Here is a 25,064-nt window from a genome sequence, read left to right as displayed (position 1 = left end):
TTGATAAGTCATCCTAGTTCGCAACTAAACAGCTAAAAAATTGTTTTTAAATGTATTTAAAAACATATCATTTATTTTTTAATTGTATTTACTGAAAAATGAAAAAATGAATATGAAACAATGAAAAATACCCACGCTGTAACAATGTTAAATTTGTGAAAATTTTTTTTTATTCTTGACAGCTGGTCAAAATTTTTCTTTTTTTCAGATTTTCTATTTAAATTTATAAAAAAAACATTCGTTTTAATATAGCTTTCATGTATTCTTTGAACAGAGTCATTTACAAAGTAATTTATATTGGTATTGTTATATTCTCTAAGCGAGAGCAGCATGATACCACACATCCATTATTATAAGTGGACGCTCCCAAACTGTATTGTTTTGGAAGAGCGGTGAGAAATGAAACATACAGTATACTGTTCCTATAATGACACAAGTTCTGTCGGATCATGCAGTATATTTAGATTCCCATTTGTAATTCCATAGTTGATAATTGTCTTAATTTTAATTATTTCACTCTGTGTTTATTGCCAAAGCATATGAATCAAGTTCAAAAATATCAATTGTCTCTTTTAGATCACAATGTTCTAAAAGCCAAGCAAGTTTGTAAACCGTTACAATGACAGTCATCTTAGCACAACACCCATATACATGTATAACTATTATTAATATTATCATATTTATATATCACGATTAATACCACAGTAAAAACAGTTCCCGCTTGTTTACTCGAACAAAAAACTCTATCAAAAAACGCCGATTTCAATACAACTGATAAAAATACAATCTAAACAGTAAAAATAGAAGTCGGCTTTTTATTAAAAATGCCTACACATTGCATTGCTATTGCCACATACCTATTTCGTCCAGTTATACAGCACGATTATTAATTGGTCATTGCTTACTAGGATAGCAACTAGCTAATTATTTTTCTGACACTGTGACAGTATTTTTAATATGGTTCGAAAGACCTAGCTTGTCATCCGATTAGAAATTCAAAAATGTATGAGCCAGTCACGGTACGGTAATTAACCCACCCTTCATTTCATCATTCCAACTTGTAAAAGGCTTTCATGTGTGCAACGCCCGTCCGTTCTTCCACTGCTTGTAATAACATTACACCTTAAAACATCTTGCGAATATTATAAAGAAGTCTAAATTTCCGACAATATAATGACTTTTTACACCATTCATGTGACTTTGATTAGGCAGGATTACTGATTAGGCAAACTTAGAAAATTTACAAATCATAAGCAACATTTTTATTGGATTAACATCTAAATGAATTAAGGGAGTTTGCACTCAAACTTATAATCGTAAGAAAATGATCTGAACATAATCAACCACTATAGTAAAGGCACATGAAAAAGTTGGCAATGCATTACGACGATGACCATGCTAACAAAACATTGTTTTCGTTATTATTTATTACAAACTTCGAAAAAATATACCGTTTAAAAGCAAAATTTATTCAAGGAAATATATCTGAAAAAATATTTACTTAAATAAAAATATAATTAAATATTTACTTATCAATGACAGAAAAAACATCATGAATCAGCAAAATATAGACATAGTAATATACAATTTAACTATCTGTGATTTTAGATAAAACTTCATAACAAAAATAGGTTGGTATCAGTCGGTACAACAATTACTTCAAACATGATTAAGATGACTAAAAAAAGGGAAGTTGCGGAGATATTTACAAATGTTTCATTCACTTTAATGCTTCCTTTTTGTCAACGAACTGCCTATAATACCACGTTTGACTTTTGATCCTTTCAACTGAACGTCACAGTCACCTTGGCCTCGTGATTTCTCGTGCTCAGTAGAATTTCCTATTTTTTTTAATTGATCCACATTTTTCAATTTCTTTTCAGTGTGCTGCAGAAGTCGTTGAAAGTAGAAATGCCACAATGTCCATACAATTAATGCTAAGGCACCAATCAGAAGCATGTTAATGACGTGTGGAGGCAGGGGCTTTGTGAATGTGTTCCAATCAAATTTAAACGCAATCAACACTTCTGTTATCATTATTGCTATTGCCAATGTCGATTGAGCACCAAATTTGTGGCATTGCCTGGCAGTTAAACAATATATAACGAGTTGTATAGCAATAATCACTCTCGGTTCAACAAGCAGTAATTTTATTTCTTACTTTATATTTATCAACATCATTAAGCACCAACCATTATTGTCCATTTATTCAATTGAAAAATTCAAACTATGACAAACATCAGTAAGCATTGAAATTATAATCACAGTCATACACTACATTAAACTAATTCAGTAGAAATAATAAGGCTAACGGGTCGTCCAAGAATTGAAAAACTTCACGCAGAGAAACAGCTCCCCAGAATATAAAAAGAACCAAACGAGCAAGGCACAAGAAGTGTGAGGGAGGAACCCAGAGTACAAACTTCAAAGTGAAGGCGTTCAGCTCACAAATAAGTATCTGTCAATATAAAATATTGCATTGCATCATTACATTTTTATATATTATGTTTAAATAACTTGTATGCCACAAATAAATCATCAAACTTTTTAATTTACAATTTTTTTAAATAGTTGTGCCGGAAATATTTATCATTGAAAACATGGCACATCCTATCAGAAAAACGATCAAAAGTACTCCCAAGTTTACAAAAGAGTATTGAACAAAAAAACTCATGAGAATGTTTACATTGGAAAAATGAACCAACAACGTACACCTGCAACAATGAGTAGCATGGACAACCACCTCTTCAGACTCTGTGTCGGTCTCCAGTCAAAATCTGTGTATATGTATGGAGTGAACTGCTTCAGGATTCGACTAAATTTGCCTCTGAATAAATAGAAAAATTAAGTTCATGAATAACAGTTGTTAATATCTAATGTCAATAAAGCGTCTGGTTTGCAAGTTAGCTCAGATAATATGAGTGCCATGTCTCACTCTGTTATTGCACGCTAACCTGATTCAAACACCTTCTGTTCAAAACTCAGAGACTTCCACAGTGATGCACCTTGTGACTAAAATGCGAGGTCTCACGTGCTATGGATGATGCAGTTTTTGCAGTGCAGAAAGCTTAATTGAAATTAAGTAAAATACTAAATGTAAGCAGCTTTGCATTTTTTCATTTATGATAAACTTTTAAAAATGCTCAGTGAATTTTGCCACATTTTTCAAAAATACTAACTATATCACTATTTCTCAGAAAGAAAAGAAAAATTACTAAGACATGTTTGCAAATCAAGCATAAATTGCAGATCATAATTATTTGATCACATGATTGTATCAAATTCAGTCCATTCTACTAAAGTTGTTCAGCCAAATATGAAAACCCAGCAGTTGTAAAATAATTAAGTGAGCAATTTAAAAGTGAGGACCTGTATGTTGGGTAGGTCCACAGACCTCTCCAGTGGTACGTTTTCATGGAAAGATACTTGACAGTCTTCATGCCCAGCACTATTCCTAGTCCATTGCATATCAATGCATCCATCAACCACTAAGCAATTTAATGACGATTTTCAAATAACTAAATTTCATTATTTGATGCAATTTTAATAATTATTAATAAAATTATTTAAGCAAAAAATATCAACAAATCTTTTCAATGAAAGCATAGAAAAGTACATCAGGTAACTAAGAGATGAAGTACATAAAAAAAATACACTTACATGGTCCCACCAGCATTCTGAAAAATTTGGCAGCTGATGTTCCAGTGTGTATTCCAAAACTTCAAAAAGAATACTTGTCACAGTGCACAGCCACCAATCTCGAACAATTAATGTCTGAGTAGAAATTTTAGTATATAATACAGATTTGTTTGAGTTCATTAGATTAAATTTGCTATGCAAATGATTTGAGGTTAGATTAATGAGCTTTTGTATAAAGTTTTAAAAAAATATTATTGCTTTAAACATTTCAATTTGTGTAAACCACTGATCAAATAAATTGCCAATCCCTACTATAGACAATGAAAAGAAATGTAAAATGTTTAATTACAGATTGAGACTATATATACATTTACTTTTCTTCTCCTATTATTAATTATACGTGCTCTTAAGAAAGTCACCAGAAATTAAATCAAACATTTTCAAAAAATGTTTTAGTTTTTCTGATTAAATTTGAAACTCTGAGCAATAAATAAGCAAGCAGATAAAAATTAAGTAAATATCAAACCTTTGTCCACCAGCCAAAAAAGTGCACAGCAACAAAACTATCCATCTTGTCCTGCCACAAAACAAAATGTTAACATTTTGCAAATAACATCTTGAAGAATCGGTTAAAAAATAGAGCTAAAACTTAGCTAGAAAATTGTGTGCAGGGTATAAGAAATAAATACATAACTTCATACCTTAACATTGTGGAATGGATTGTCAGGTCGAGACGAATCATATAATTCACAATTTCCTCCATAACTTTTTTCCGGCAGAGGAACGCCGAGGCCTGGATCAATGTGTCGCAACAGCAACCTAGCATCATCAGCAGTCTAAAATAGGTTTTTTTTAATTAAATTAAAATTAAAGTTATCAAACATTTATAAAAAATTAACATGGTTATAAAACATTTCACCAATAATCCACTTGAAAATTTAAAAAAAAAATGAGATTCATTAAAATTAAATTTAATAAAAATTTAATGTTTAAACAAGTTAATATAAAAGCAAAAATCACTTGATTTGGTTTTTACTTTAAAAAACTTGATTAACTTACCAACCCACTAGGAAGAAATGAAACAAACTTGGAAAAGAACGAAGATGAGTAAGAGTTCGTAAACTATGCTCAGAACAAGCATCAACCTCCAAAGAGCTTCAATATTTATAATATGTAACAATAATCACAGCATCATCAAAATATTTATAATATTTATAATCATAACAGATTAATAAAATATTTTTAATAAATAAAGTTAAAAAATTAATTGTATATTGTTAAAAGTATCCAACACAAACAAAATTATTCAGAAAATACAGAATTTCACACTTAAATCTTGAAAAATTAAAGTATGGGAGGTAAATTTTGAAAGAAAGCCAGACCTGGATGAGGTCTTCTAAAAGGACCATCAGGTGTGATCGTCACCCCAAACACCACAAAAGATATTATTACAGCTATAATTCCTCTGAGAATATAATGTTAATATTTAGTAAACAGACAGTAAGATTACATCATAAAAAAATTTTTATGTCTAATAAATAAATGAATAAAATGTTGTAAAACCTTTTTGTGTTATAATCAGAATTGTTTGTGGCATCATCATACAATGTAACATATAAGAGAACTAAAATGAAAATGATGAGAGCTGATATTCTGTGGGCTCGCCTGGAAAAATGTAAAAAAGAGCGGGTGTTGGTTTGAAATAATTTGATTTTATTTTATATGCACTCAATCAACGCTTTGTTGTGGTCACTATGCAACACTGTATTAGTGAGTCACAGTGAAGTGAATGTTTAGGACTTTAGGTTGTTTTTCCTTTGTTTCTTTTTTTATAACAATTTTCAAAAAATTCTAACCAGAAAAATGACATGGTTCCATCATCAAAAAAATCTTTGTTGATGTTTTTTTCTTCCTCCCAATTATGAACGCTGGATTTTTGAACAAGCTTATTGTTTTCATTGTTATTGTTGCAATCACCTTGCGTTCCACCACCAAAACCATTGGTGTTCCTGTGGTGTCCGCCACCTTTCAATTTTCCTTCTTTACTGATCTCCATCGTAATTCAGATTAAAAAAAATACTAAAAACTTTTTTGAAATATAAAATGTATGTTAAATGTAAAAATAGAATAAGATATTAATACTACTGTGCTCTCCACCGCAACTGATTGTTATTCCTGACGAAACAAGTGACCGGTCAGGCGAGTCAAACATTCATCTTCGTTGGATGGTTTGTTTGTTTATATATGTTGGTCTGCACCCACCACACCGACACCACAATCGGCACATATTATAGCGATGGGTGAAAAAATTATTTTTTGGTGACATCTAGCATTGAAGTTTTTCTCATATTAAACAATCAATCAATCATTCATCCATTCATTAAATTTATTTCTATTTGAAATTAATCTGTTGTAACCCTTTACACTTTGTTACTACTTCTGTTATCTTACCTGTTTGTAAAATTCCTGATTTTTTTAAAAGTTTTGTCGCCGAGGCTTTATTTTTGATTCTAGCATGTCTCTTTATTTTCAGATTAATAGTGTAGAATAAAAAAAAACATTTGTCTTTCCTTAAAAATTCTATTCTTTCTTAAGTGTTACTTAATTAGTTTTATCTAGATTTGATTATTCTAAATCACTCAAGGGTCTCCCTGATTCTACACTCTATCTTTCAAGTAAAGGTTTTAACTCTGCCGCTCGTCTAGTTGCTCGTGCCCCTATCTTTTCTCATATATCTCCATATTCTTTTACACTGGCTAACTATAAAATATAGAATCATTTTTGTAAGTTGAACATTAATGTACTAAACACTTTTCAGATGTAATAATTAAACCTAAACACCCCAGTTTACGATCGTCTTCTCGTTCTCACCTCTCGCCTATTGAACATTCTTATGCTAAATCTGTCTTTGCTTCTTTTGACCCTTTTCTCGGGAACTCTCTGCTTTTTTCTCTACTTTTCCATCACTTGCAAAATTCAGAGCTGATCTCAAGACCCTTCGGTCTGTAAAACATTTCAGATGTAATGATCTAACCTAAACGCCCCAGTTTACGATCGTCTTCTCGTTCTCACCTCTCGCCTGTTGAACATTCTTATGCTAAATCTGTCTTTGCTTCTTTTGACCCTTTTCTCGTGAACTCTCTGCCTTTTCCACTTTTCCACTCTCGGGAACTTTTCCACCACTTTCAAAGTTCAGAGCGGATCTAAAGACCCTTCGGTCTGTAAAACTTATTGAACATCGCGGAAACGCGTTTTATAAATTTTTTGATTGATTGGCTTATAGTTTACTAAACATGGATAAAACCATGATAATATATGACACATCACGTATATAATAGTTGTTGTGTTACATTAAGTATATATGAAGTATCCATATAAACAAAATCATGCACAATATAATTATTTTCATTATTATTATTATTATACCTACGTAATTCTGGTATGGTATATACATATAATTAGAATAATGTATATACATCGATAGAATACATGTCAATAAAAATTGTATCTTCGGGGTTCACCCTAAAAAAAGAAGAAACAGTTTTAAAGTGTTTTTTGTATATTTCTGTCTTACCTCCACCTGAAATTTCAATAATGACAAGATTTCTCCGGCTGTTGTAACTTGTTATATCCGGCCTGACAACTTCTTGTGTAGTTTACTTTTGAGAACGGTCGTGTGATTGATGTCGGTGTGTGTGCGTGTGTGTGACATTCGTTTGCTTGTTTCTCTCCCTACGAATAATACCGCAAGTAAGTACCAAGTACGCGATACCACCGCCATCAGCATACAACGACGTTTGTTTTTATTTATTTTTCTGTCAATATTTTAAATTTTGGGTACAGTTTTTTCCCCTGTAGTGATGCATCTTCATCTATCATCTTACTTGCACATCTTAGCCTAGAAGACAGTCCAATTCAGAGTTCAGTGGTTTGTTGGATTCACATTCAATCAGTTATCAATCCTTCCGGTAGTTAGAGGCAAATTCAATCAATCACATACATAGAGATAGAGTCGATTGAAAAGATTTAATTGAACTGCTTCAATTTTGTACCTAAAACAACAGACAGGAAATACTTTTTCATTAATAATTGAAACAAAACAAACATGTCCTCAGAGGAAATATCAAGAAGCAACGATTCCAAGTGGCATACTTTCAGTGAATTCTGGTTAATAAGTGCACCTGGTAATAAAACTGGGGAAGAAACTTATCAAAAACTACACAACTTAATTAAGAAAAATAATGCTGGATATGTTTTCAAATTTCATATTCCAGAGTTGAAGGTGATCTTATTTTTATAATTTAAAATTTTCTGTAAAAAAGAAATAATTTTAAAGTTAGCATCAATGTCATTTTTTCTGTATCGCAACATTCCAGGTTTTAAAAATTTCAAAAATTGGTTTAAAAATTTATTTAGGACTAGGTCATTACATATTATCTATTTATTACAGATATTAATAATTTTATCCAAAACCAAGTTTACTTATTAATCCTATTTTTACATAATTATTTAGCACTAGATAGATATGACTAACATATCTTGTCTTATTTAATTTCATGCATACTTTAAACAATAAATGTTGATAATGTTTTTGTACTTTCTTAAAAATTTAATTTGAAAAGAAAAATTAAATAATGTTTAGTTTATGTTATAATGCCTAAACTTGTGATCATACATATTATGTTATAAAACTAGAAAATGTAAACATTTATATATTTAATCTGTTAAATATAGGTTGGAACATTAGATTTGCTGGTTGGATTATCTGAAGAATTAACCAAACTTGACACATATATTGAAAGGTTCACTTTTAACTGTATTAATTGCTGTTGAAAACTAAACTTACTTTATTATAATTTTATTCAAAATATAACATGTTTTAATGCTGACATGTGTGGCACTAGTCCTTGTACTATCAAACATTGATTGGTTTATCAATTTCTTCTTGTGCATTAGGAAGCTTGCACTAATGGTGCAGTTTTGGTAGTGGTCAGAAAAAGAATTGTTGCTGGCTTATCGTGATATAGTAAATGTTGCAAAAACTTCTTTTAACAGAGTGCACCATAAAACTTGTGTATTTTGATAATTAATTAATGACTAAGATATAATTACTGCATAACAAACTCTGAATGTTGACTATGTTTAGAATGATGGCATTGGTGATTCAATCAATCAATCTGTGTTTTGCGTCCAGAGACCCGGTTTTCTGAGGTAGGACGTTGTTTTCTTTGCCATCAACTTTTTGCGCCAAATTAGACGATCAGTTGTATCCATTTCATTTAAATTTAGAGCTTTCATGTCTTGCTCGATTGTTTGCGACCAGGACTTTTTTGGATGGCCTTTGGGACGTGTGCCAGGTACTTCAACATCTGCAAGAGAAGTTATGGCACTGTTTCCACTTCGTTTGACATGACCAAACCACCGCAGACGGTGTTGCCGACATTCGTCCTTTATATCATCTAAACCAGCACGACGCAGGATTTTGGTAGATTTGATGTGGTCCTTCAGACTAATTTGTTGCATCCATCGGAGCATTTTCATGTCGGTTCGTTGAAGTTGTTGTTCCAGTTTGGTTGTCATTGGCCATATTTCTGCACCATATAACAACACCGGACGTATCACAGATTTATAAACTGTTGATCATAGTGGTAGTGGGATGTCATGCCGCATCAATATAGAGGCAAGGAGATGCCATTTATTCCAGGCTGCACGTATGCGTGCTCGAACGGCGGCTTCAGCTGTTTCAGTACAATCCAGAACATCCCCTAGATATTGAAACGATGTGACTTTCTCTATTTTAATGGCTTCAAAAACAGTGCTACTTCGAATTTGTTGTTGTGGATTGATGCAAGCAGGACAAACAAAATTGGACACTTTAGATAAAGTACCAATTATTTTTGAACAACGTTTGTGACACCACTGGTTACACTGCTGACACTTGATTGAATTGTTACCTACACCAGCTTTACAAACTGAACAGGGCCATCGTGCAGTAGCTGTGGATTGGATGGGTTCACCAGTGTTCAGTGCTTTGGTTTTTCTGATGTTGACTTTGAATGATCGGCGAGTCTGGTGTTCCAATCTTCAAACATCTGTGCTGCATTCTGCTCAGACATGGCTGTTAAAACGATATCATCAGCATATACTAGATTCCAAATGTCACCAGTGCGTATCGGTTTTGTGATTTCTTCCATCACAGTTATAAATAACAGTGGACTGAGAATCGAGCCTTGGTGAACTCCAATGCCAATGTCAAATGCATCTGTGTTTCCAACCGTTGTGCTGACAAGAGTCTTAGTATTCGTATACATTTCCATCACAAGTCAAACAAGATATTCTGGAATGAGTTGTCGACGTAGAATCCACTTGATTGCTTCACGGGGAACTCGATCAAATGCTTTTTCAAGGTCTACAAAAATGTGTGATAGTTGTTGATGCTTTGCGAGGTACTTCTCTTGCAGTTGCCGAAGGATGTGAATTGCATCAATTGTTGATTTCCCCGCTAGAAAACCAAATTGATAATTTCCGATTGTGATGCACGACGATAATCTTCTCTCAATGATTTTTTCGGGGTGTGTTCTAACAGACGTATACCCCGATATGGTGAACAGTTCAATGGATCACTTTTGCCTTTGTATAGCGGGACTGTCATGCTATAGTTTCATTCAGTCGGCATTGAGCAATTTCTCCAGATTTCACGGCAAAGTTGTAATAACGTTTGGATACCTGCAGTACCAGATGCTTTGATAATGTCATTTGTGAGTCCAGAGAGCCCTGCTGCCTTTCCATCCTTCATAGCTTTCAGAGCTTCTGTAAGCTCCTCTACAGTGATGTCTGGAATCGGACCTTCGATGAGTGGAGCGTCAAAGTTAGCATTGATGGGATTTGTTTCGTTAACAGACGATTGAAGTATTCTCTCCACTGTAGCTTGATCTCATCTTGTTCAAGAACCATCTCATTTTTGTCGTTTTTGATACTTGAGGCACCAACTATGTCTTTTTTCGTATGCTTTGCTTGTTTTGCTATACGATACAGAGATTCCATTATTGTGAATTTCATTATTCAGAATTGGTGATTAGTGAAAGAAATTTATTTTTTAATTTTTCAGTTTAGTTAGGAAGTTGGTGCAGTATCTCTGTGATGTTTTGGAAGGGGAAAGAGTTAAATTGATTGAAAACCTCATGATAAATGGAAGTGAGTACATTTTTAATTAAATTTCTTTGTGCCTCCTAAAATGATATATTTTACAACTTACTTACTTTATAATTTTTTAAAATTCCACTTTGCTTAACAGTACATTTTGGATGAACTGTTTATTGACTTTTAAAAGGGTAGATAATATATTAAGAAAATATAAATAATAAATTACAGTCTATGTAAAATGTAAAACCTTACTGGCTCCTGTTAAGACTCTTTAAATTTTAAATTTATAACTCATGAATAGATGTATCATCAGAAGAAAATAATGAAATTGTTTTACCGAAACTGTGATGACTTCATTATCAAAACATGATTGATATTTTATTTTTCAAGTTGCTCCAACTGCTTACATTTCCAAGTTCACTTGGGATGAGGCCAAATATTCTTCTAAACAACCACTTCGAAATATTACAGATGCTATTGCAAAGGTTAAACTGTTTTGTTTTATCATTGTTGTCTAAGTAAGAAAAGTTTCAAGATCTTTTTTTTTACGGAAATTTTCAGTTTTTTTCTCTTGAAAATCTTGTCTATAATATTCTTTTTCCATGTTTAATTTCATTGTTTATCTACTGGCCTGAAACCTGTTTCTTCTCCCTCCTTGCTTATCAGTTTCCAACTTTAGCACATTGGTTTTTCTGTACTTTTGGACATTCTTTTCCTGTTTTCCATTTATTTTGCCATAATTTTTTTTTTCAAAATATGTCAGAAATATGATTATGTTCAATCTAATTTAAAATTTAGTTCTTTTATTTTAACCTGGCCATTTGTTTCATATGAAATAGAACATGACTCAGTCAGAAAATGAGTTGAAGACAAAATCCCAATCATACAATGCCTTGAAAACCAACATTCAGAATATTGAGAGAAAATCCACGTAGGTTATTTTAAAAAATTTTTTTGATTTACCCATTTTTTTTATTTTTTCAACTTTTTTATATTCATTTTTAAATATTGAAAAAATTTTATGGCATCTGCATGATTTAAACTCCCTCTGAAGCTGTATATGGTGCAATGGAAAATGTCAGTTGTATCTTCTGAAAATATTCCTGCCATTTTAATCTTCACAACTGTTAAATACCATTTTGCTTTTCTTTCTTTTGAAAATATTTATTTCATTCTATTTTTATGTAAACAAAAATTTTTTTTCTTCAATTTTGTAATCACGTTTTAGAAAATGTTATTTTAACCTATAATTTTTTATTGAAAACTTAGAAATAAAATGATATTTCAATTTGTATAGGATTGTCTCTAAGTTTGGTTTGAATTTTTTTATATTTCCATTAATATATGAACGTATACAGAGGAAGCTTAATGACTAGAACACTGACAGATTTAGTTAAAAAGGAACATTTCATTTTGAATTCAACATATCTAACTACTCTTTTAGTTGTTGTTCCAAGGTTTGTAAAAATATTGATGATCTGTATTTATGGTGATCTGTAACAATCATTCATCATTTCTTGAGTATGTGTGAGTGGTGTGTGTATATAATAAATTTAGTAATTAAATAAATAAATTAAGATCTTTGTAGAAAAAAGTTTAAAGCTTTGATGAATTAATTGATTAAGAAAAAATATTTTACATAAAGTGCCTCAAAAAAGGATTGGCTTGGAAAGTATGAAACACTGACAGACATGATTGCACCAGAGAGTTCAACGTAAGCTCCTATCTATAACTTTTAAATTTTAAAATGAATGATTTTTAATGAAATTGTGTTTATTTAACGTTTTTATATAATATAATGATAGAATATTTTTTTTGTTTTCAACTTTTGATGTCAACTTCTATTGTTGAATACTTCTGTCTTTTTGCCTCATCATATTTCATTTACAACGTAATATAAAACCATCTATATCAAATGAAAACAATATTAGTTTCTAATATATTTCACGTCATATAATTTATCATTTTGTACCTTGTACTAGTAGTGTTAATTGTTATATAATGCGTGTGATGTATAACTCATGTTAGCCTTGTAACCGAAGATTCTGAGCACTGCCTCTTCACAGTCACACTTTTCAGGAAAGTTGTTGAGGAGTTCAAATTAAAATGCCGAGAAAATAAGTACGATTTTCAACATTATTATATTATATTAGTGTGTGTTTGTGTGTGTGTATCGTGTGGTTTGTGTGTGTGATTTGTGTGTGTGTAGCGTGTGATTTGTGTGTGTGTAGCGTGTGCTTAAATCTATTTGAACTTCCATTGAGCTTTTTCAACTTTAAAAAATTTTTCTTAACTACAAGACATTAAGACAGTCTCTCTTGTAAAATTTTTAAATGTACAGTATTAAAACGATATATTATCGATTTTAGGAATTGGCTAGTTGTTTTTATTATATATTCAAGTGTACTACTCTTATTAAAGTTATTCTGTTTAAATAAATGTGAAACTCTTATCAGGTTTGTTGTTCGAGATTTTGAATACAATGAACAAGAGATGGAGGATGGCAAGAAAGAAATTATGAAACTTAACACTGATAAGGCTAAACAAGAAGTTAGTTTTTGTTAGGTTTTTATTGTCAAAACTTGTTTTTTGCCTTTTATTGCTAAGCATTCCACAAAAATTGTAAAAACATAAATTTGGTCTTTGTGATTTGTATGATTGTTGTCTAACCGTTTTTCAACTTTCGAGGAACTAAATTTTTCAATTCTCAGACTAATAAAAAGATATTTTATATTGAAATTGCAATCACTGTAATCTTTTCCACGCAGGGACCTTTGATAAGATGGTTGAAAACAAATTTTACTGAAACATTCTCAGGCTGGCTCCACGTGAAAGCACTCAGAACTTTCATTGAATCTATTCTAAGGTGAAATTTTGTTTTTTCGTTCACTGTTCTGTTCTTCCGATTTATTAAACTTCTATAAAAAAATATTATAAACAGATATGGCTTGCCTGTTAATTTTCAAGCAATGGTAATCGCTCCTCCAAAACGAAATATGAAGAAAATAAAGGAGCTGTTGAATCAGCATTACTTGCATTTGGATGCTTCAGGTACCTACGACGCCAAAACTGAGGTTAGTCAATGTATTTTTTTTATAAAAATCAGTCAAATTGTATAAAGTTCATTTAATTTCTATGAAGTATTTTAGTTCATTTTAATTTTTAGAAATCGTTTTCAAGACAATTCACTTATTGTCATTTAAAAATATGTTAAAGCTTAAGAATTGAGATTATCAACTCAATGTTGCAACAGACGAACATTAGATTACTTAATGAAGATATGATAACTTTAAAAATATATTAGAGACTGCCGACAAACATGTTAATTTTTAAATGCACGTGTGAATTTTAATTAATATTAATAGATCTAAGATCTATTAATATTTTTGTAACCAAAATGAAAGCCTCCTACTTTTGTTGTCTTCAAACAGATGGATGATATCCCTGGCTTCACGATGAGCAGCGTTGAATACTATCCTTATGTTTACTTCAAAATTAATCTTGATATGTTTGATATGTATAAGGCTTAATAACCTTCATGTTGATGGATTGCATTTTAAAAATCGTGTGCCTATTTCGTATTTTTTGTATTTTTGATTTATCTCACAAGAACACATGCCTTCTGAAATGGGGTCTTAATTATTATTTTTATGATTGTATATATTATAAGCCAATATTGAATGTATACACGCTTGTTTTGTACCACATTGCTGAATTCATATAGCGTCATTTAAGCTGAACCTAGGAAGCGCATTTACACGCATGCGTGTGGATGTGTGTTTGTATGTCTGTGTGTTTAAGAATTATAGCATATATAACATATTTTTTCAATAACAATACTTCTTTTCATTTATCTACTTTCATTCATGATGTTTTCCATTTCCCATTCCTATTTGAAATATGTCATACACTGAATTATGGTTTCTCTTTATGATAAATAAAAATACTACATTAAATACTCCTACAAATTTCATTATTTTTAACTCAAAGATAAATTTAACTTTTTTAACGTTCTCTTAGATGGCAATGTTAAAATATAGTAGACTTACTATGGCTTTTATTATTTACTTTTATTAATTGTCATTGATCTTTGACTTGATTAACCTTTTCTGATCACGTTGTGGATATTAATGTTATTGGTTTATATTATATGCACGCTTTTTTAGTAATAAGACTTTAAAATGTTTTGTACAATTTTGGTTACATTTAATTAACGTTCTGTAAATGAGTTGACTAGCAGAACCATTTAAAAAATCTAAAATTTTAAGTTTTTTCGGCAAAATATAACATGAATATTTCGAATGTTTTTTACTATTTACATTGTTTAACATTTCCCTAGACAGCAAATATTAGCGAAATGTACTAGGCTTATCTGTCCGTAGTGTTTTGTAGCTAGTTGGAACAGGTGGCTGTCATGCCACTACAGCCAAGCCAACATGCAACATCACATGGAATTTATGAAACAACTGCAAACAAGAAATTGTATTGTGCAGTAGTGCAGTGCACATATTCACGTGGCATGTGTAGCCACATAACTTTCATGAATACATACATTTTTAGATTTTTCGTGAGTTAATTTTTTAATGTAATACATTAACCTTAGTAATAATAAACAAAACACTAATCCCGAAGTCAAAGTCATTGTCGTAAACAAATTCGAAGAAAAAAATTAGGACAATGGCGAAAAATCACACAATCTTCAAAAGGCAAATGGCCATGTTCAAAATTCAAATGGCCACCTGCGAACGTTCATAACGATGTGAAACGTCCATTAAAAGCTGCTATATAGTTGGCAAACAGTAAAAAACCATCATATAACATTTGGTGATGGAAGTCTCTACATTTTGATATATTCCGTTAACAAATTATACATTATCATGCTTAGGAGATTTAGTACTGCATGAATCTAGTAAAACTCACTTTATCAACGCCACAATCGAAAAATAATCCAACTATATCTTCAGAAATACATTATGATAATTATTCACTCGCTCGATTCAAGTTACCGTTTATCAAAAACGTCAAAATATTCATTACTGAATTAAACATTTTCGTACTTAAAAAATTGAGTATTCCATGAGTTTAGTTACAAACTACCAGCTTAGTTCGCTATATCTCCGCCCCATACCTAAAATATCGAACTATAGTCCGTTTGTAGTGCCGTAATGCATAATGGCAACAATTCGATCGATTCAAGTTACTATATATCAAAAACATGGAGATTTCTATTACCAATTGAATATTTTTAGACTTATGACATTGAGCCATGTATTGAGCACTACATGAATCAGCATCACGTTATAAAAAGGAATGAAACTTAGAGTTTGTCTCCGGCAATACATAATGATAACAATTTCCTCGATTTGAGTTACCATTTACATAACTGTAATTCCATGCAATCTGAGTATTTATAGGTATATTCCGGTCAAGAAATCTTTTTTTAATAGGCAGGTATCAGAAGCTTTTCTCTAGCTCTCTGTAGCATAAATAAAATATTACTATTAAACTGTCAGAAGAATGACCACTCGTGTGATTACAACCAAAAAAATAAAAAATAACCTTTTTAAATTTTACACAAAACACCTTTAAATAATATGTAAATGTGAATTAAATGCTAAAGTTTAATAAGCATTATAGTTCAATTTCTGCATTAATACTCGGCAGTTTTGCTCATGGATTGGATATATATATCCATGGTTTTGCTTGTCTGACTGAAAGCATCAAATGTCTTCGTGTCAAACTTAACGCTTAACGGCTGTAAAATTCTTAATTCTGTTCTTGTTCATTGTTCATTGTTAGATGGATTTGTTGGATTGGTGCTTTATCCTTTTCGCTGATTTGTTATTGATTAAGAAGTTCTTTAAAAGATCATGCTGCTTTACTTAAATGTGGCTTTTCTTATTATAATTGTTTAATTTTTCAGTTATAATTAAAAAAACAAGTTATAAAATATAATTATTTTATTATTGTAATAATTATAAATATACTTAATATTTTCATTATCAGATTATTATTTTATTCCAAAATAACATCAGCATCAACAACGAAGAAACATAAGGTTAAAAAGAAAAAACTCTATGATCATTTGACAATCTCTGTAGAACAATTCTTCATTGTTTAAGTTAATTTTAGTCTCAGTTCTCAATAATAAACAAAATAAAAATAAACAAGCCTGGTATATTCTAATTCTGTGTCAGGTTAATTATCATTTTTAATTATTTTTTTTCTGTTATTTTGATAATATTAATAATAACATACCTACCTACCTACATTGCACTGTAGGTAAATAATGTATTTGTATTGTATTTGCTTTTGTAATTAATCTGTGGCATTAGGATTAGTAATTAGTATCAAAATTAATTTAATAGTTAACTAATTTTTTTTAAAATATTAAATTGTTTGTTGTGTTATTTAATTTGTTCATTAATTGTGAAGTACAGTTAATTACAGAATTACTTAACTTACATAACAAACATACCATTATTTTATTACTAAAGGATGTTTGAATGTTCCATGCTCATGCTGCCAGCAAATGTACAAAATTATCGCCAGGATCCATATTAGAATAAAAATAACAAAGAAAATATATAATAGTTGGATTTTGTGTTCTTTAACAATATAAGAAGACTTAAGTTGCTTATATTTTTTGTATAATAAATGGCTTATTAATTTATCTAATAAATTAAAGTAAAATTCATGATGTGATCCTGATCACTTACTAGTTGTTTACACTTAAAAAAGCTTATGATTGCTAAATAAACCGTCAATTTTATTTCATTTTTTAAAATTTGAACAATTATTGAGTTGCAATCGTCTTAGTACTAAGATCTATCTTTAGTTCACGAACATACAGTCATGGGTAATTGTTTTCGAACACCAATGCAAGATGATATATCATTGCTGCATGGTTCAGAAACTGCTGCTGATTCCAACGGGTCGCCATCATATATGAATGTTCCACAGATCTCACCACCATGTTCTCATCCTGCTGACCAAGTTGGAATGCTTATTTTTCATAAACTTTGTTACATAATTTTATAATGAAAATAATAATAAAATAAGAATAGGGTCATGGTTTACCATCCAAGTCCTAATGTAACCCGAGCCGCTAGTCAATTGACAGAAGAAGAACAAATTAAAATTGCAAAACGAATTGGTCTGATAGAACATCTACCGTGTGGAATTTATGATGGTAGCACAAAAGCTAAAGAGTTAGTTTATTTTAATCTTCAACTGAGTTTTCATTCTTTTGAAGATGTCCAATCTTTTTTTTTAAAAAACTATTGCCTTTTCTTGATGATCCTACTCTTCTCCTTCTTGTTACTTCGTTAGTCTTATCTAGGATTGATTATTGTAACTCGCTCTACTATGGTCTTCCTGACTCTATACTCTATCCTTTAAGTAAAGCTTTTAACTCTGCTGCTCGTCTAGTTGCTCGTGCCCCTTTCTTTTCTCATATATCTCCATATCTTGTTCTCTTGCACTGGCTACCTATAAAATATAGAATAATTTTTAAAATTTGCACGTTCATGTCTAATTCTCAATCTAAATTATTTCCTAAGTATTTATCAGATATATTAATTGAATCTAAACGCCCCAGTTTACGATCGTCTTCTTCTCGCTTTTTTTTAACTCGTGTTAAACACTCTTTTGCCAAATCTGCTTTTTCTGGTCCTTTTCTCTGGAACTCTCTACCTACTTCTCTGACTACTTCTCCATCACTTGCGAAGTTCAGAGCGGATCTCAAGACCCATCTGTTTTCAAAATTCATTGAGGAGCGCTGTTGAACATCGCGGAAATAGCGCTTTATAAGCTAATTGATTGATTGATTGATTGATTCAGTTTGTTAGCACTTTTGGAAATATTTTATGCATTTGTAATAAATTTATGTCAATTCTTTGATTCCTGTGTATCACCATGTTTATAAATAAATGATTTAAAGCTTATCTCATTGTGAAACACTTCACTTTCTTTTTACTTTTTTTATTGCTGTAGTATTTGAATTATTTTTGTTTAAAGGTGTGTCATCTGTATGGGAGAATTCGTTGTGGGTGACACTTTAAGATACCTACCATGTGTACATATTTATCACAAGAACTGTATTGATGACTGGCTGATGAGATCGTTCACTTGCCCTTCATGCATGGAACCCGTCGACTCCGCACTTCTCATGACATATGAAACCAACTGAACAGATATTGCCAACTTTTAATAAGAATTTGCATCAACTGTAAATTCGTACAGCATAAAAATGATTGCAGCTTTGTAAATATACTACAAAAACTACCATCTAGAGCTATCAAATGTACATTTTTAAGTAAATTATTAAACATTTCATGTACATTTTATTTATTTTGACATAGATGAGAAATCACTCACTATAAGATATTATATCATGCATTTTCGTTTTTCTGTCTTAATGAAAACATTAAGCAACCTAAACATTCCTTATGTGTATAAAAAGTGTATATGTTTGTTACCAAAGTATTTAATGATTTGTGTTAACTCGCAGAATACAATGTTTTCAAATCTCAAAAGAAGAAAAAGCCTATTCCAGTTAATTAAATTTTTAGTTAACTGTTATACCAAATAGCTTATCTACATTTCCCAAGAAAATACTCCAGCTTATTAGATCGAAACAATACTTTTTTTATTAAGACGGATTGTATATACATATTTTATATTTTCTTTATCTGTAATAACCGAACCTATTGTTTCTCAGCATTATTAAAAGATAACATGAATTCACAAGATGTTATAATAAAATTAAGTGTAGACAATATATGTTTTTTGTCCAGCTGTACATTATAAAGTACAAATATAGTTCTAAAAACAGTTTGAAATGAAATGCACATTCATGGACATTGTGAAAACGTGAATATATTGTCTTGATACCAGCCCAGATTGAATCATCTAGTCATGCGAATTCGTTGAACCTATAAAAAATTAATGTCAATAAATTTTAATCTGAAAATGCTAAAAAATAAATTGTGGATAATGTAAAAATTGTAAGAATAATTTGTCAATTACATCAAAGTAAAAACTGATTAAATTTCAGCTGAAAAATAGTGACATCATAAAATAAAAATGTTACTTTTGCCATCACAAGCCACTATTTTAACTTTGTCAACTCTGATGTTGTCGTTCCCATCTCGAAACTCTGCATTATTCAGCACAAAGGTCCACACATTATCACAAAACCTGTACGTATTTAGATCAGCCTGAAATAAACAATAAAGAATGAGAATAGTGATGTTATACTAAAAGCAAGATTTGAAGCTAATTTCATATTAACCAACTAAATGTTAATTTGCTGAGCTTACTTTGAAAGTAATTTTTTTGTTGACTCTATTTGACAAAGCCTGGTTGATGGATTTATCAAACTGTAATAAAACTTTCAAAGCTAGTTGTGGAGTTATTTGTCCAACCTATAGATAAAATAAAACATAAATTAGACATATATATATATATATATATAATAGATAATTCTTAGAATACTGTTTTTTTACCAATTTCCTAACAAAAAGCCATAATTTTTAATTATTAGACGATAATTTTTTATTTTTTTATAATGACAGAATGATGGCTGAATACTAGGGCTATACATATTTAGACTTTTCCAAAACCGGCGGGAGCCAAATTTCCGGATTTGCAAAACACAAATTCGACAGGAGCCAGATTTGTGCTTCAGTCGTATTTAACGGTTTTAGCTTGCCTACATGGGTTCCAAAACTAGAACAGATATTGTTTGATTACAATAACTCAATAAATTAACTTAATTTTTATACAATTTGATTAAATACCTCTTCATTTTTTAATAATGAAAATGACAAAATATAAAAAAAGGACATCAACAAACAATGCAGATAATGATTTTTTAACTAATGCACATGTAACAATGCCGACAATTTTAAGACATAAATGAAATTAAAGTGAAAATAGTGTAACAAAATCTGGCTCCGGCCAAATTTGGACAGAGCTAGATTTGGATGAATGGCTGATTTGGATATTGGCCGGTAAAAAATCTGGTACAGTCCTACTAAAGTTTAGTTCAGTAACTAAACTAAATACACAACCATAACCAAAAAAGTAACAACCTGAATAAGTTCATCCAAGCTCTCCTGAAGTGTATGTCCTAAAGTGGTGTTTCTGTATAGTTGGTAACTCATTTTATTTCAGATTTAGAACAGTTATCAACCAGAGAATCCAAGAAGTGAAGTTTCTAATTAAGTTAATTAATGATAAATAAATAATTTGTTCAGTAAGTTAAGAAAGTTAGATATTAGATAAGCATTAGCATTAAAAAAGATTAAATTAAAACTTTATCTTATTCAAAATAAGAAATATGAGTATACAGTATGTATGATGTATATTATATGACAAATGAGAAATATGACAATTGTTGTGGCAAACAGCCTAACTTTAAAATTTTTTAAATAATTTAACAATATTAATTAATAATGTTTAAAAAAATATTAAATAAATTGTTTTACTGGTTGTTTAGCGGTACGTGTAAATTCGTGTAAAATTAATTAAAAACGCCAAATCAGTATCGGCAATCTATCAATCAATCAATCAATCAATCAATCAATCAGTCATCAGTCGATCTAACTTGACTAAAAACAACGGAGGAACCGTATCTGCGACCTGCGACGAACGAAAACTGCCCACGCTTGCTTTATGGTATGTGCTTATGCTTATATACAGAGAAAAACAAAGAACTATAACTGTACAAAATATATTACTGAGAAACTTGAAGTCAAGGAGTGGTGGATCCCAGTGTTGTTCTTTCATTTATTTCCAACTGTAATTTTAACTTGAGTTATAGTTAAATGTAACTTTAATTATAATCGATCTAAAATATATATCTTTAACTATAATATAACTGTAACTCAACTGACAGGTAAACAGCTAACTTTTGTAATTGTAACTTATTCAATAAATCAATGACTCGATCAAAAAAAAACCTTGGCTAAACTTTAATATTTATTATAATTGACTTTCATCCACTTGTATAACTTATAACGGGGAATATTATGAATTTGAACAGAAATGTTCATGTTTAAATGCAAATTTCAAGTGATGGTGATGTATAACAACATTAAACGCCACATGCGCCAGATAGTTTTATTTGTTTCAGTTTTTTTTAATTACGTCAATTCACGGTAAAGCATACTTGATCCCCAACTAAAACGTGGATGTTATTCCGACTCATATTTAAAAAAGTGTACTTTATTTATTACTTTCATTACGGGTTTTATAAATTTAAAATCTGGTATTGTCTCTTCCTCATGCAATTACGCCATTGTAACTCTTCTTTTGAAAAAAACGATTACTAATAAAGATGATTTAAAAAATTATCATCCGGTTTTAAATCTTTATTTTGTGCCTAAACTTGTCAAACGTGTTGCTGCGATTCAAACTACAAAATATTTGGACTTGCACGGCCTAATACTCGTTAATAACCGGTATATACCTATTTTGCCAAACCAGAACTATACAGCGCAGCTTATGAACCCTTGCGCCATTTCGACTAGAACTTAGTTATTGTGATTCATTTTTTAAAATATTGTGCTTTTGTGTTTATTCGAATACTAGTGCAGGACTAGGCATATAACTGCTTGGATTGAAATTAACAAATGAAAACTGTATTCTTAGTTTGTATTTAATCGTTCATTTACTTTGGGAGCATTGAAGTCATCATACATGTTGCCATATATGGCATGTAATCCGAACATTGCACATCTTACCATATTTTACATGCTTATTTTTAAAAAGGAAAATGTTAGTTTAATATGGAAGGTATTTAATAAAAAATGGTATTAATGAATATCAGTTCAAGTTTAAGACCATCTTTTTTTTACTAAACTCTGGAAAGCATGAGCGTTATTCGCGTATGGTACCTACTGAGTAAAAATATCTTAGTCAACATAACAAATAAAGAATTTTTGAACTTGTTGATTCAACAAAAGTGTAATTTTACGATTATAAAGAAATGCGAGCAAGCTTTCTTCATGGCGCTGTTGTAGAATTTGAAAACGTCGAATTACGCATCTTTGCGACGCAAGAAAAAATATTTTCTTCTATTTATACAGGCACAATGAGTTCGCACGCCAACAAAAATAAATATGAAAAAGGAAACATGCTACATTAGTTAATTTCAAATTGCTCAAAGTAGCTTGCTTTTTGAAAATATTTGTAAGACTAATAAGTCATAAAAAATGCCATGGAAATAAGTGGGAAAATTTTCAATAGAGGAATCAAAGTCAAAAAAATCTGTTAGACCTTGATATTTAAGTTGGTCAGCATCCGCGGATGATGCAGTGCGCACCTCTTTCAGGTTTTTATAAGAATACGAATATTTTTACATTATTAAAAAATTCATCTGGAATTAACATTTTTGTAACCAACAAAATTTTTGTAATATTAAAAAATCAATTAAATTACACAGTTTGGATTAAGTGATCTCGTTTGCTAATTTTTCCCCTTCTAATCGTACTGGACGTTTAGTTGTCGCGGCTGGTAATAAATTAATCCTCATATGCATTCGCGGTAGGATGGGAAGCAATTTTAAAGCCTAATACAGTGAGTCATGAGAATTAGTACTAAAGAACTCAATAAGAAATGATTGAACCGTAAATTATATGTGGCCGACGCGAGACAGATAATTAACATTCAATGACCACCCCATTTAATAAAATTATCATAGGGGAGTCTTTTGAAGTTATTCCATATGCACAAACAGTAGTAACATGATTTGATTTTATATTTATACGTGATAAGTTCTAAGTACCAGATTTGACCAATACGAAAAATAAACTCGATTTTGAACACGCATCAAGCTCAAAAAACACTGTAATCAATTGTACGTATTTTAACTAAGGACAAACATGCACACATGATCACATACACCCGCTATTATATTTACATAAATCTATATAAATATAAGTATTCATGTAAATATACACACACACATCATATATATATATATATATAAACATATATACATATTTGAAATATCTTAATAGAAGAAAAAATAGCCGAGGTTGTTCCACGGTATGCAGATTAGACTTCACTAGTGAGTCTATTTTACGATAAAAAAGAAGCTAGCTTGCTAATATATAGAGATGTAGAGAGGAAAAACAAAACAATAGATATCAAATTAAATTTTGACGTTATATAATGTTCGTTCGTAACAAATTAAGTTCGTATTTATCGCAACAGTGATTAGTCAATAGGGCGTACAAAAGATACGTGGATTTTCACCAATAGAGAAAGAAAAAACCCTAAGAAAAAAATTGAGAGGTGCAATCGTAACAATCCCAAGAAGGTAACTTTAGATAAAGTTATTCCTTTCACGTGTAAATTGGATGCAGTTCTGAAAGTTAATCATATTGAAAAATAAACGTAATTACAAAATATAGCGAAAAATTTGAATAAATTAATAATTTGGTTTTTGAGATTGCTATAACTTTAATTTAATTGAAATAAAAAAAAAACTGGTTAAGCTTATGTAACTATTTAATTTAAAGTTATGCACCAAAGAAGTATTGATGGTCCCCTGAATTTTTTAAATATCAGATTTCCACCACATCCATGCAAATTCAAACATGCGAAAAGTAACATATACATGCATGCATGCATGTTCATTTATGTACATGATAAGACCTAGACTAAAAAAAATATATATACACACAAAGATGTACAAACGGACCATGCACACAATAAAAATTAACATATATGTAATATATTCACTAAATAATTATAGTAAAAATTGTAAACATATTTTACAAAATTTATGCTGCATCCATGTTCATATGTTCTAACATTGAAGTGGTTGGTGCATCCACAATTAATTCATTTGCATTTAATAAAACGTGGTTGCTATTAACATTATCGTTATCACTGCCTTGAATAAGTTCTGATAAATCGTAATTTCTAGGAATAGATGCAATTGTTTGTTCTTTATTGCTGTTATGCAGATTAACTGATATTTGTGAAGAATGTGCATTAAATAGTTGCGAAGAGCCTAATGGTGAACATTTATCAAACGCATCAGTTCCTAAGTCATCTTTCATAGACTCGTCCATCGGTAGAACGTCAAAATCATTTTCGTTGCTTTTGTTGTTCACACTAATGTTACTCTCACTGAAACCACCCAAAATGTTGTTACAATTACATATATTGACACAATCATTTACTGAGCATGTGTTGGCTCCAGGTATGATGGCATTTGATGACGAAGAAGATGAATTGACACAAGCACCAGCTTCTAAGACAGA

General features: G+C 30.6%; 4 protein-coding genes across 4 annotated transcripts; 2 read left to right on the top strand and 2 right to left on the bottom strand.

The window, feature by feature from the left end:
• Window positions 1-1,899: 1,899 nt before the first annotated feature.
• On the bottom strand, window positions 1,900-5,545 carry HELRODRAFT_150062 (hypothetical protein; the record flags this gene model as incomplete). The annotated part of the gene is made up of 11 exons (XM_009014125.1): window positions 1,900-2,083; window positions 2,313-2,458; window positions 2,713-2,827; window positions 3,370-3,488; window positions 3,661-3,774; window positions 4,166-4,216; window positions 4,341-4,475; window positions 4,727-4,794; window positions 5,022-5,104; window positions 5,203-5,304; window positions 5,496-5,545. Coding segments are annotated over 11 exons (1,167 nt in total), but the record flags the coding sequence as incomplete, so codon positions are not given.
• Window positions 5,546-7,744: 2,199 nt separating this feature from the next.
• On the top strand, window positions 7,745-14,312 carry HELRODRAFT_156435 (hypothetical protein; the record flags this gene model as incomplete). The annotated part of the gene is made up of 12 exons (XM_009014124.1): window positions 7,745-7,921; window positions 8,374-8,441; window positions 10,748-10,833; window positions 11,173-11,267; window positions 11,622-11,713; window positions 12,141-12,239; window positions 12,428-12,496; window positions 12,811-12,903; window positions 13,239-13,332; window positions 13,551-13,648; window positions 13,724-13,856; window positions 14,214-14,312. 12 exons carry the CDS (start codon window positions 7,745-7,747, stop codon window positions 14,310-14,312), a joined length of 1,203 nt encoding a protein of 400 aa, XP_009012372.1.
• Window positions 14,313-17,637: 3,325 nt separating this feature from the next.
• Window positions 17,638-18,973, top strand: HELRODRAFT_73705 (hypothetical protein; the record flags this gene model as incomplete). Its single annotated transcript, XM_009014123.1, has 3 exons — window positions 17,638-17,778; window positions 17,845-17,993; window positions 18,802-18,973. The coding sequence occupies 3 exons, from the start codon at window positions 17,638-17,640 to the stop codon at window positions 18,971-18,973; spliced, it is 462 nt and encodes a 153-aa protein (XP_009012371.1).
• An 883-nt stretch (window positions 18,974-19,856) lies between these two features.
• On the bottom strand, window positions 19,857-20,951 carry HELRODRAFT_73469 (hypothetical protein; the record flags this gene model as incomplete). The annotated part of the gene is made up of 3 exons (XM_009014122.1): window positions 19,857-20,003; window positions 20,106-20,210; window positions 20,880-20,951. 3 exons carry the CDS (start codon window positions 20,949-20,951, stop codon window positions 19,857-19,859), a joined length of 324 nt encoding a protein of 107 aa, XP_009012370.1.
• Window positions 20,952-25,064: the final 4,113 nt, after the last annotated feature.

Source organism: Helobdella robusta, assembly GCF_000326865.2.
Source record: "Helobdella robusta unplaced genomic scaffold HELROscaffold_13, whole genome shotgun sequence".
Taxonomy (NCBI): domain Eukaryota; kingdom Metazoa; phylum Annelida; class Clitellata; order Rhynchobdellida; family Glossiphoniidae; genus Helobdella; species Helobdella robusta.
The sequence above is the reverse complement of the archived record's forward strand: the minus strand, read 5'-3'. Positions and strand labels throughout refer to the sequence as shown.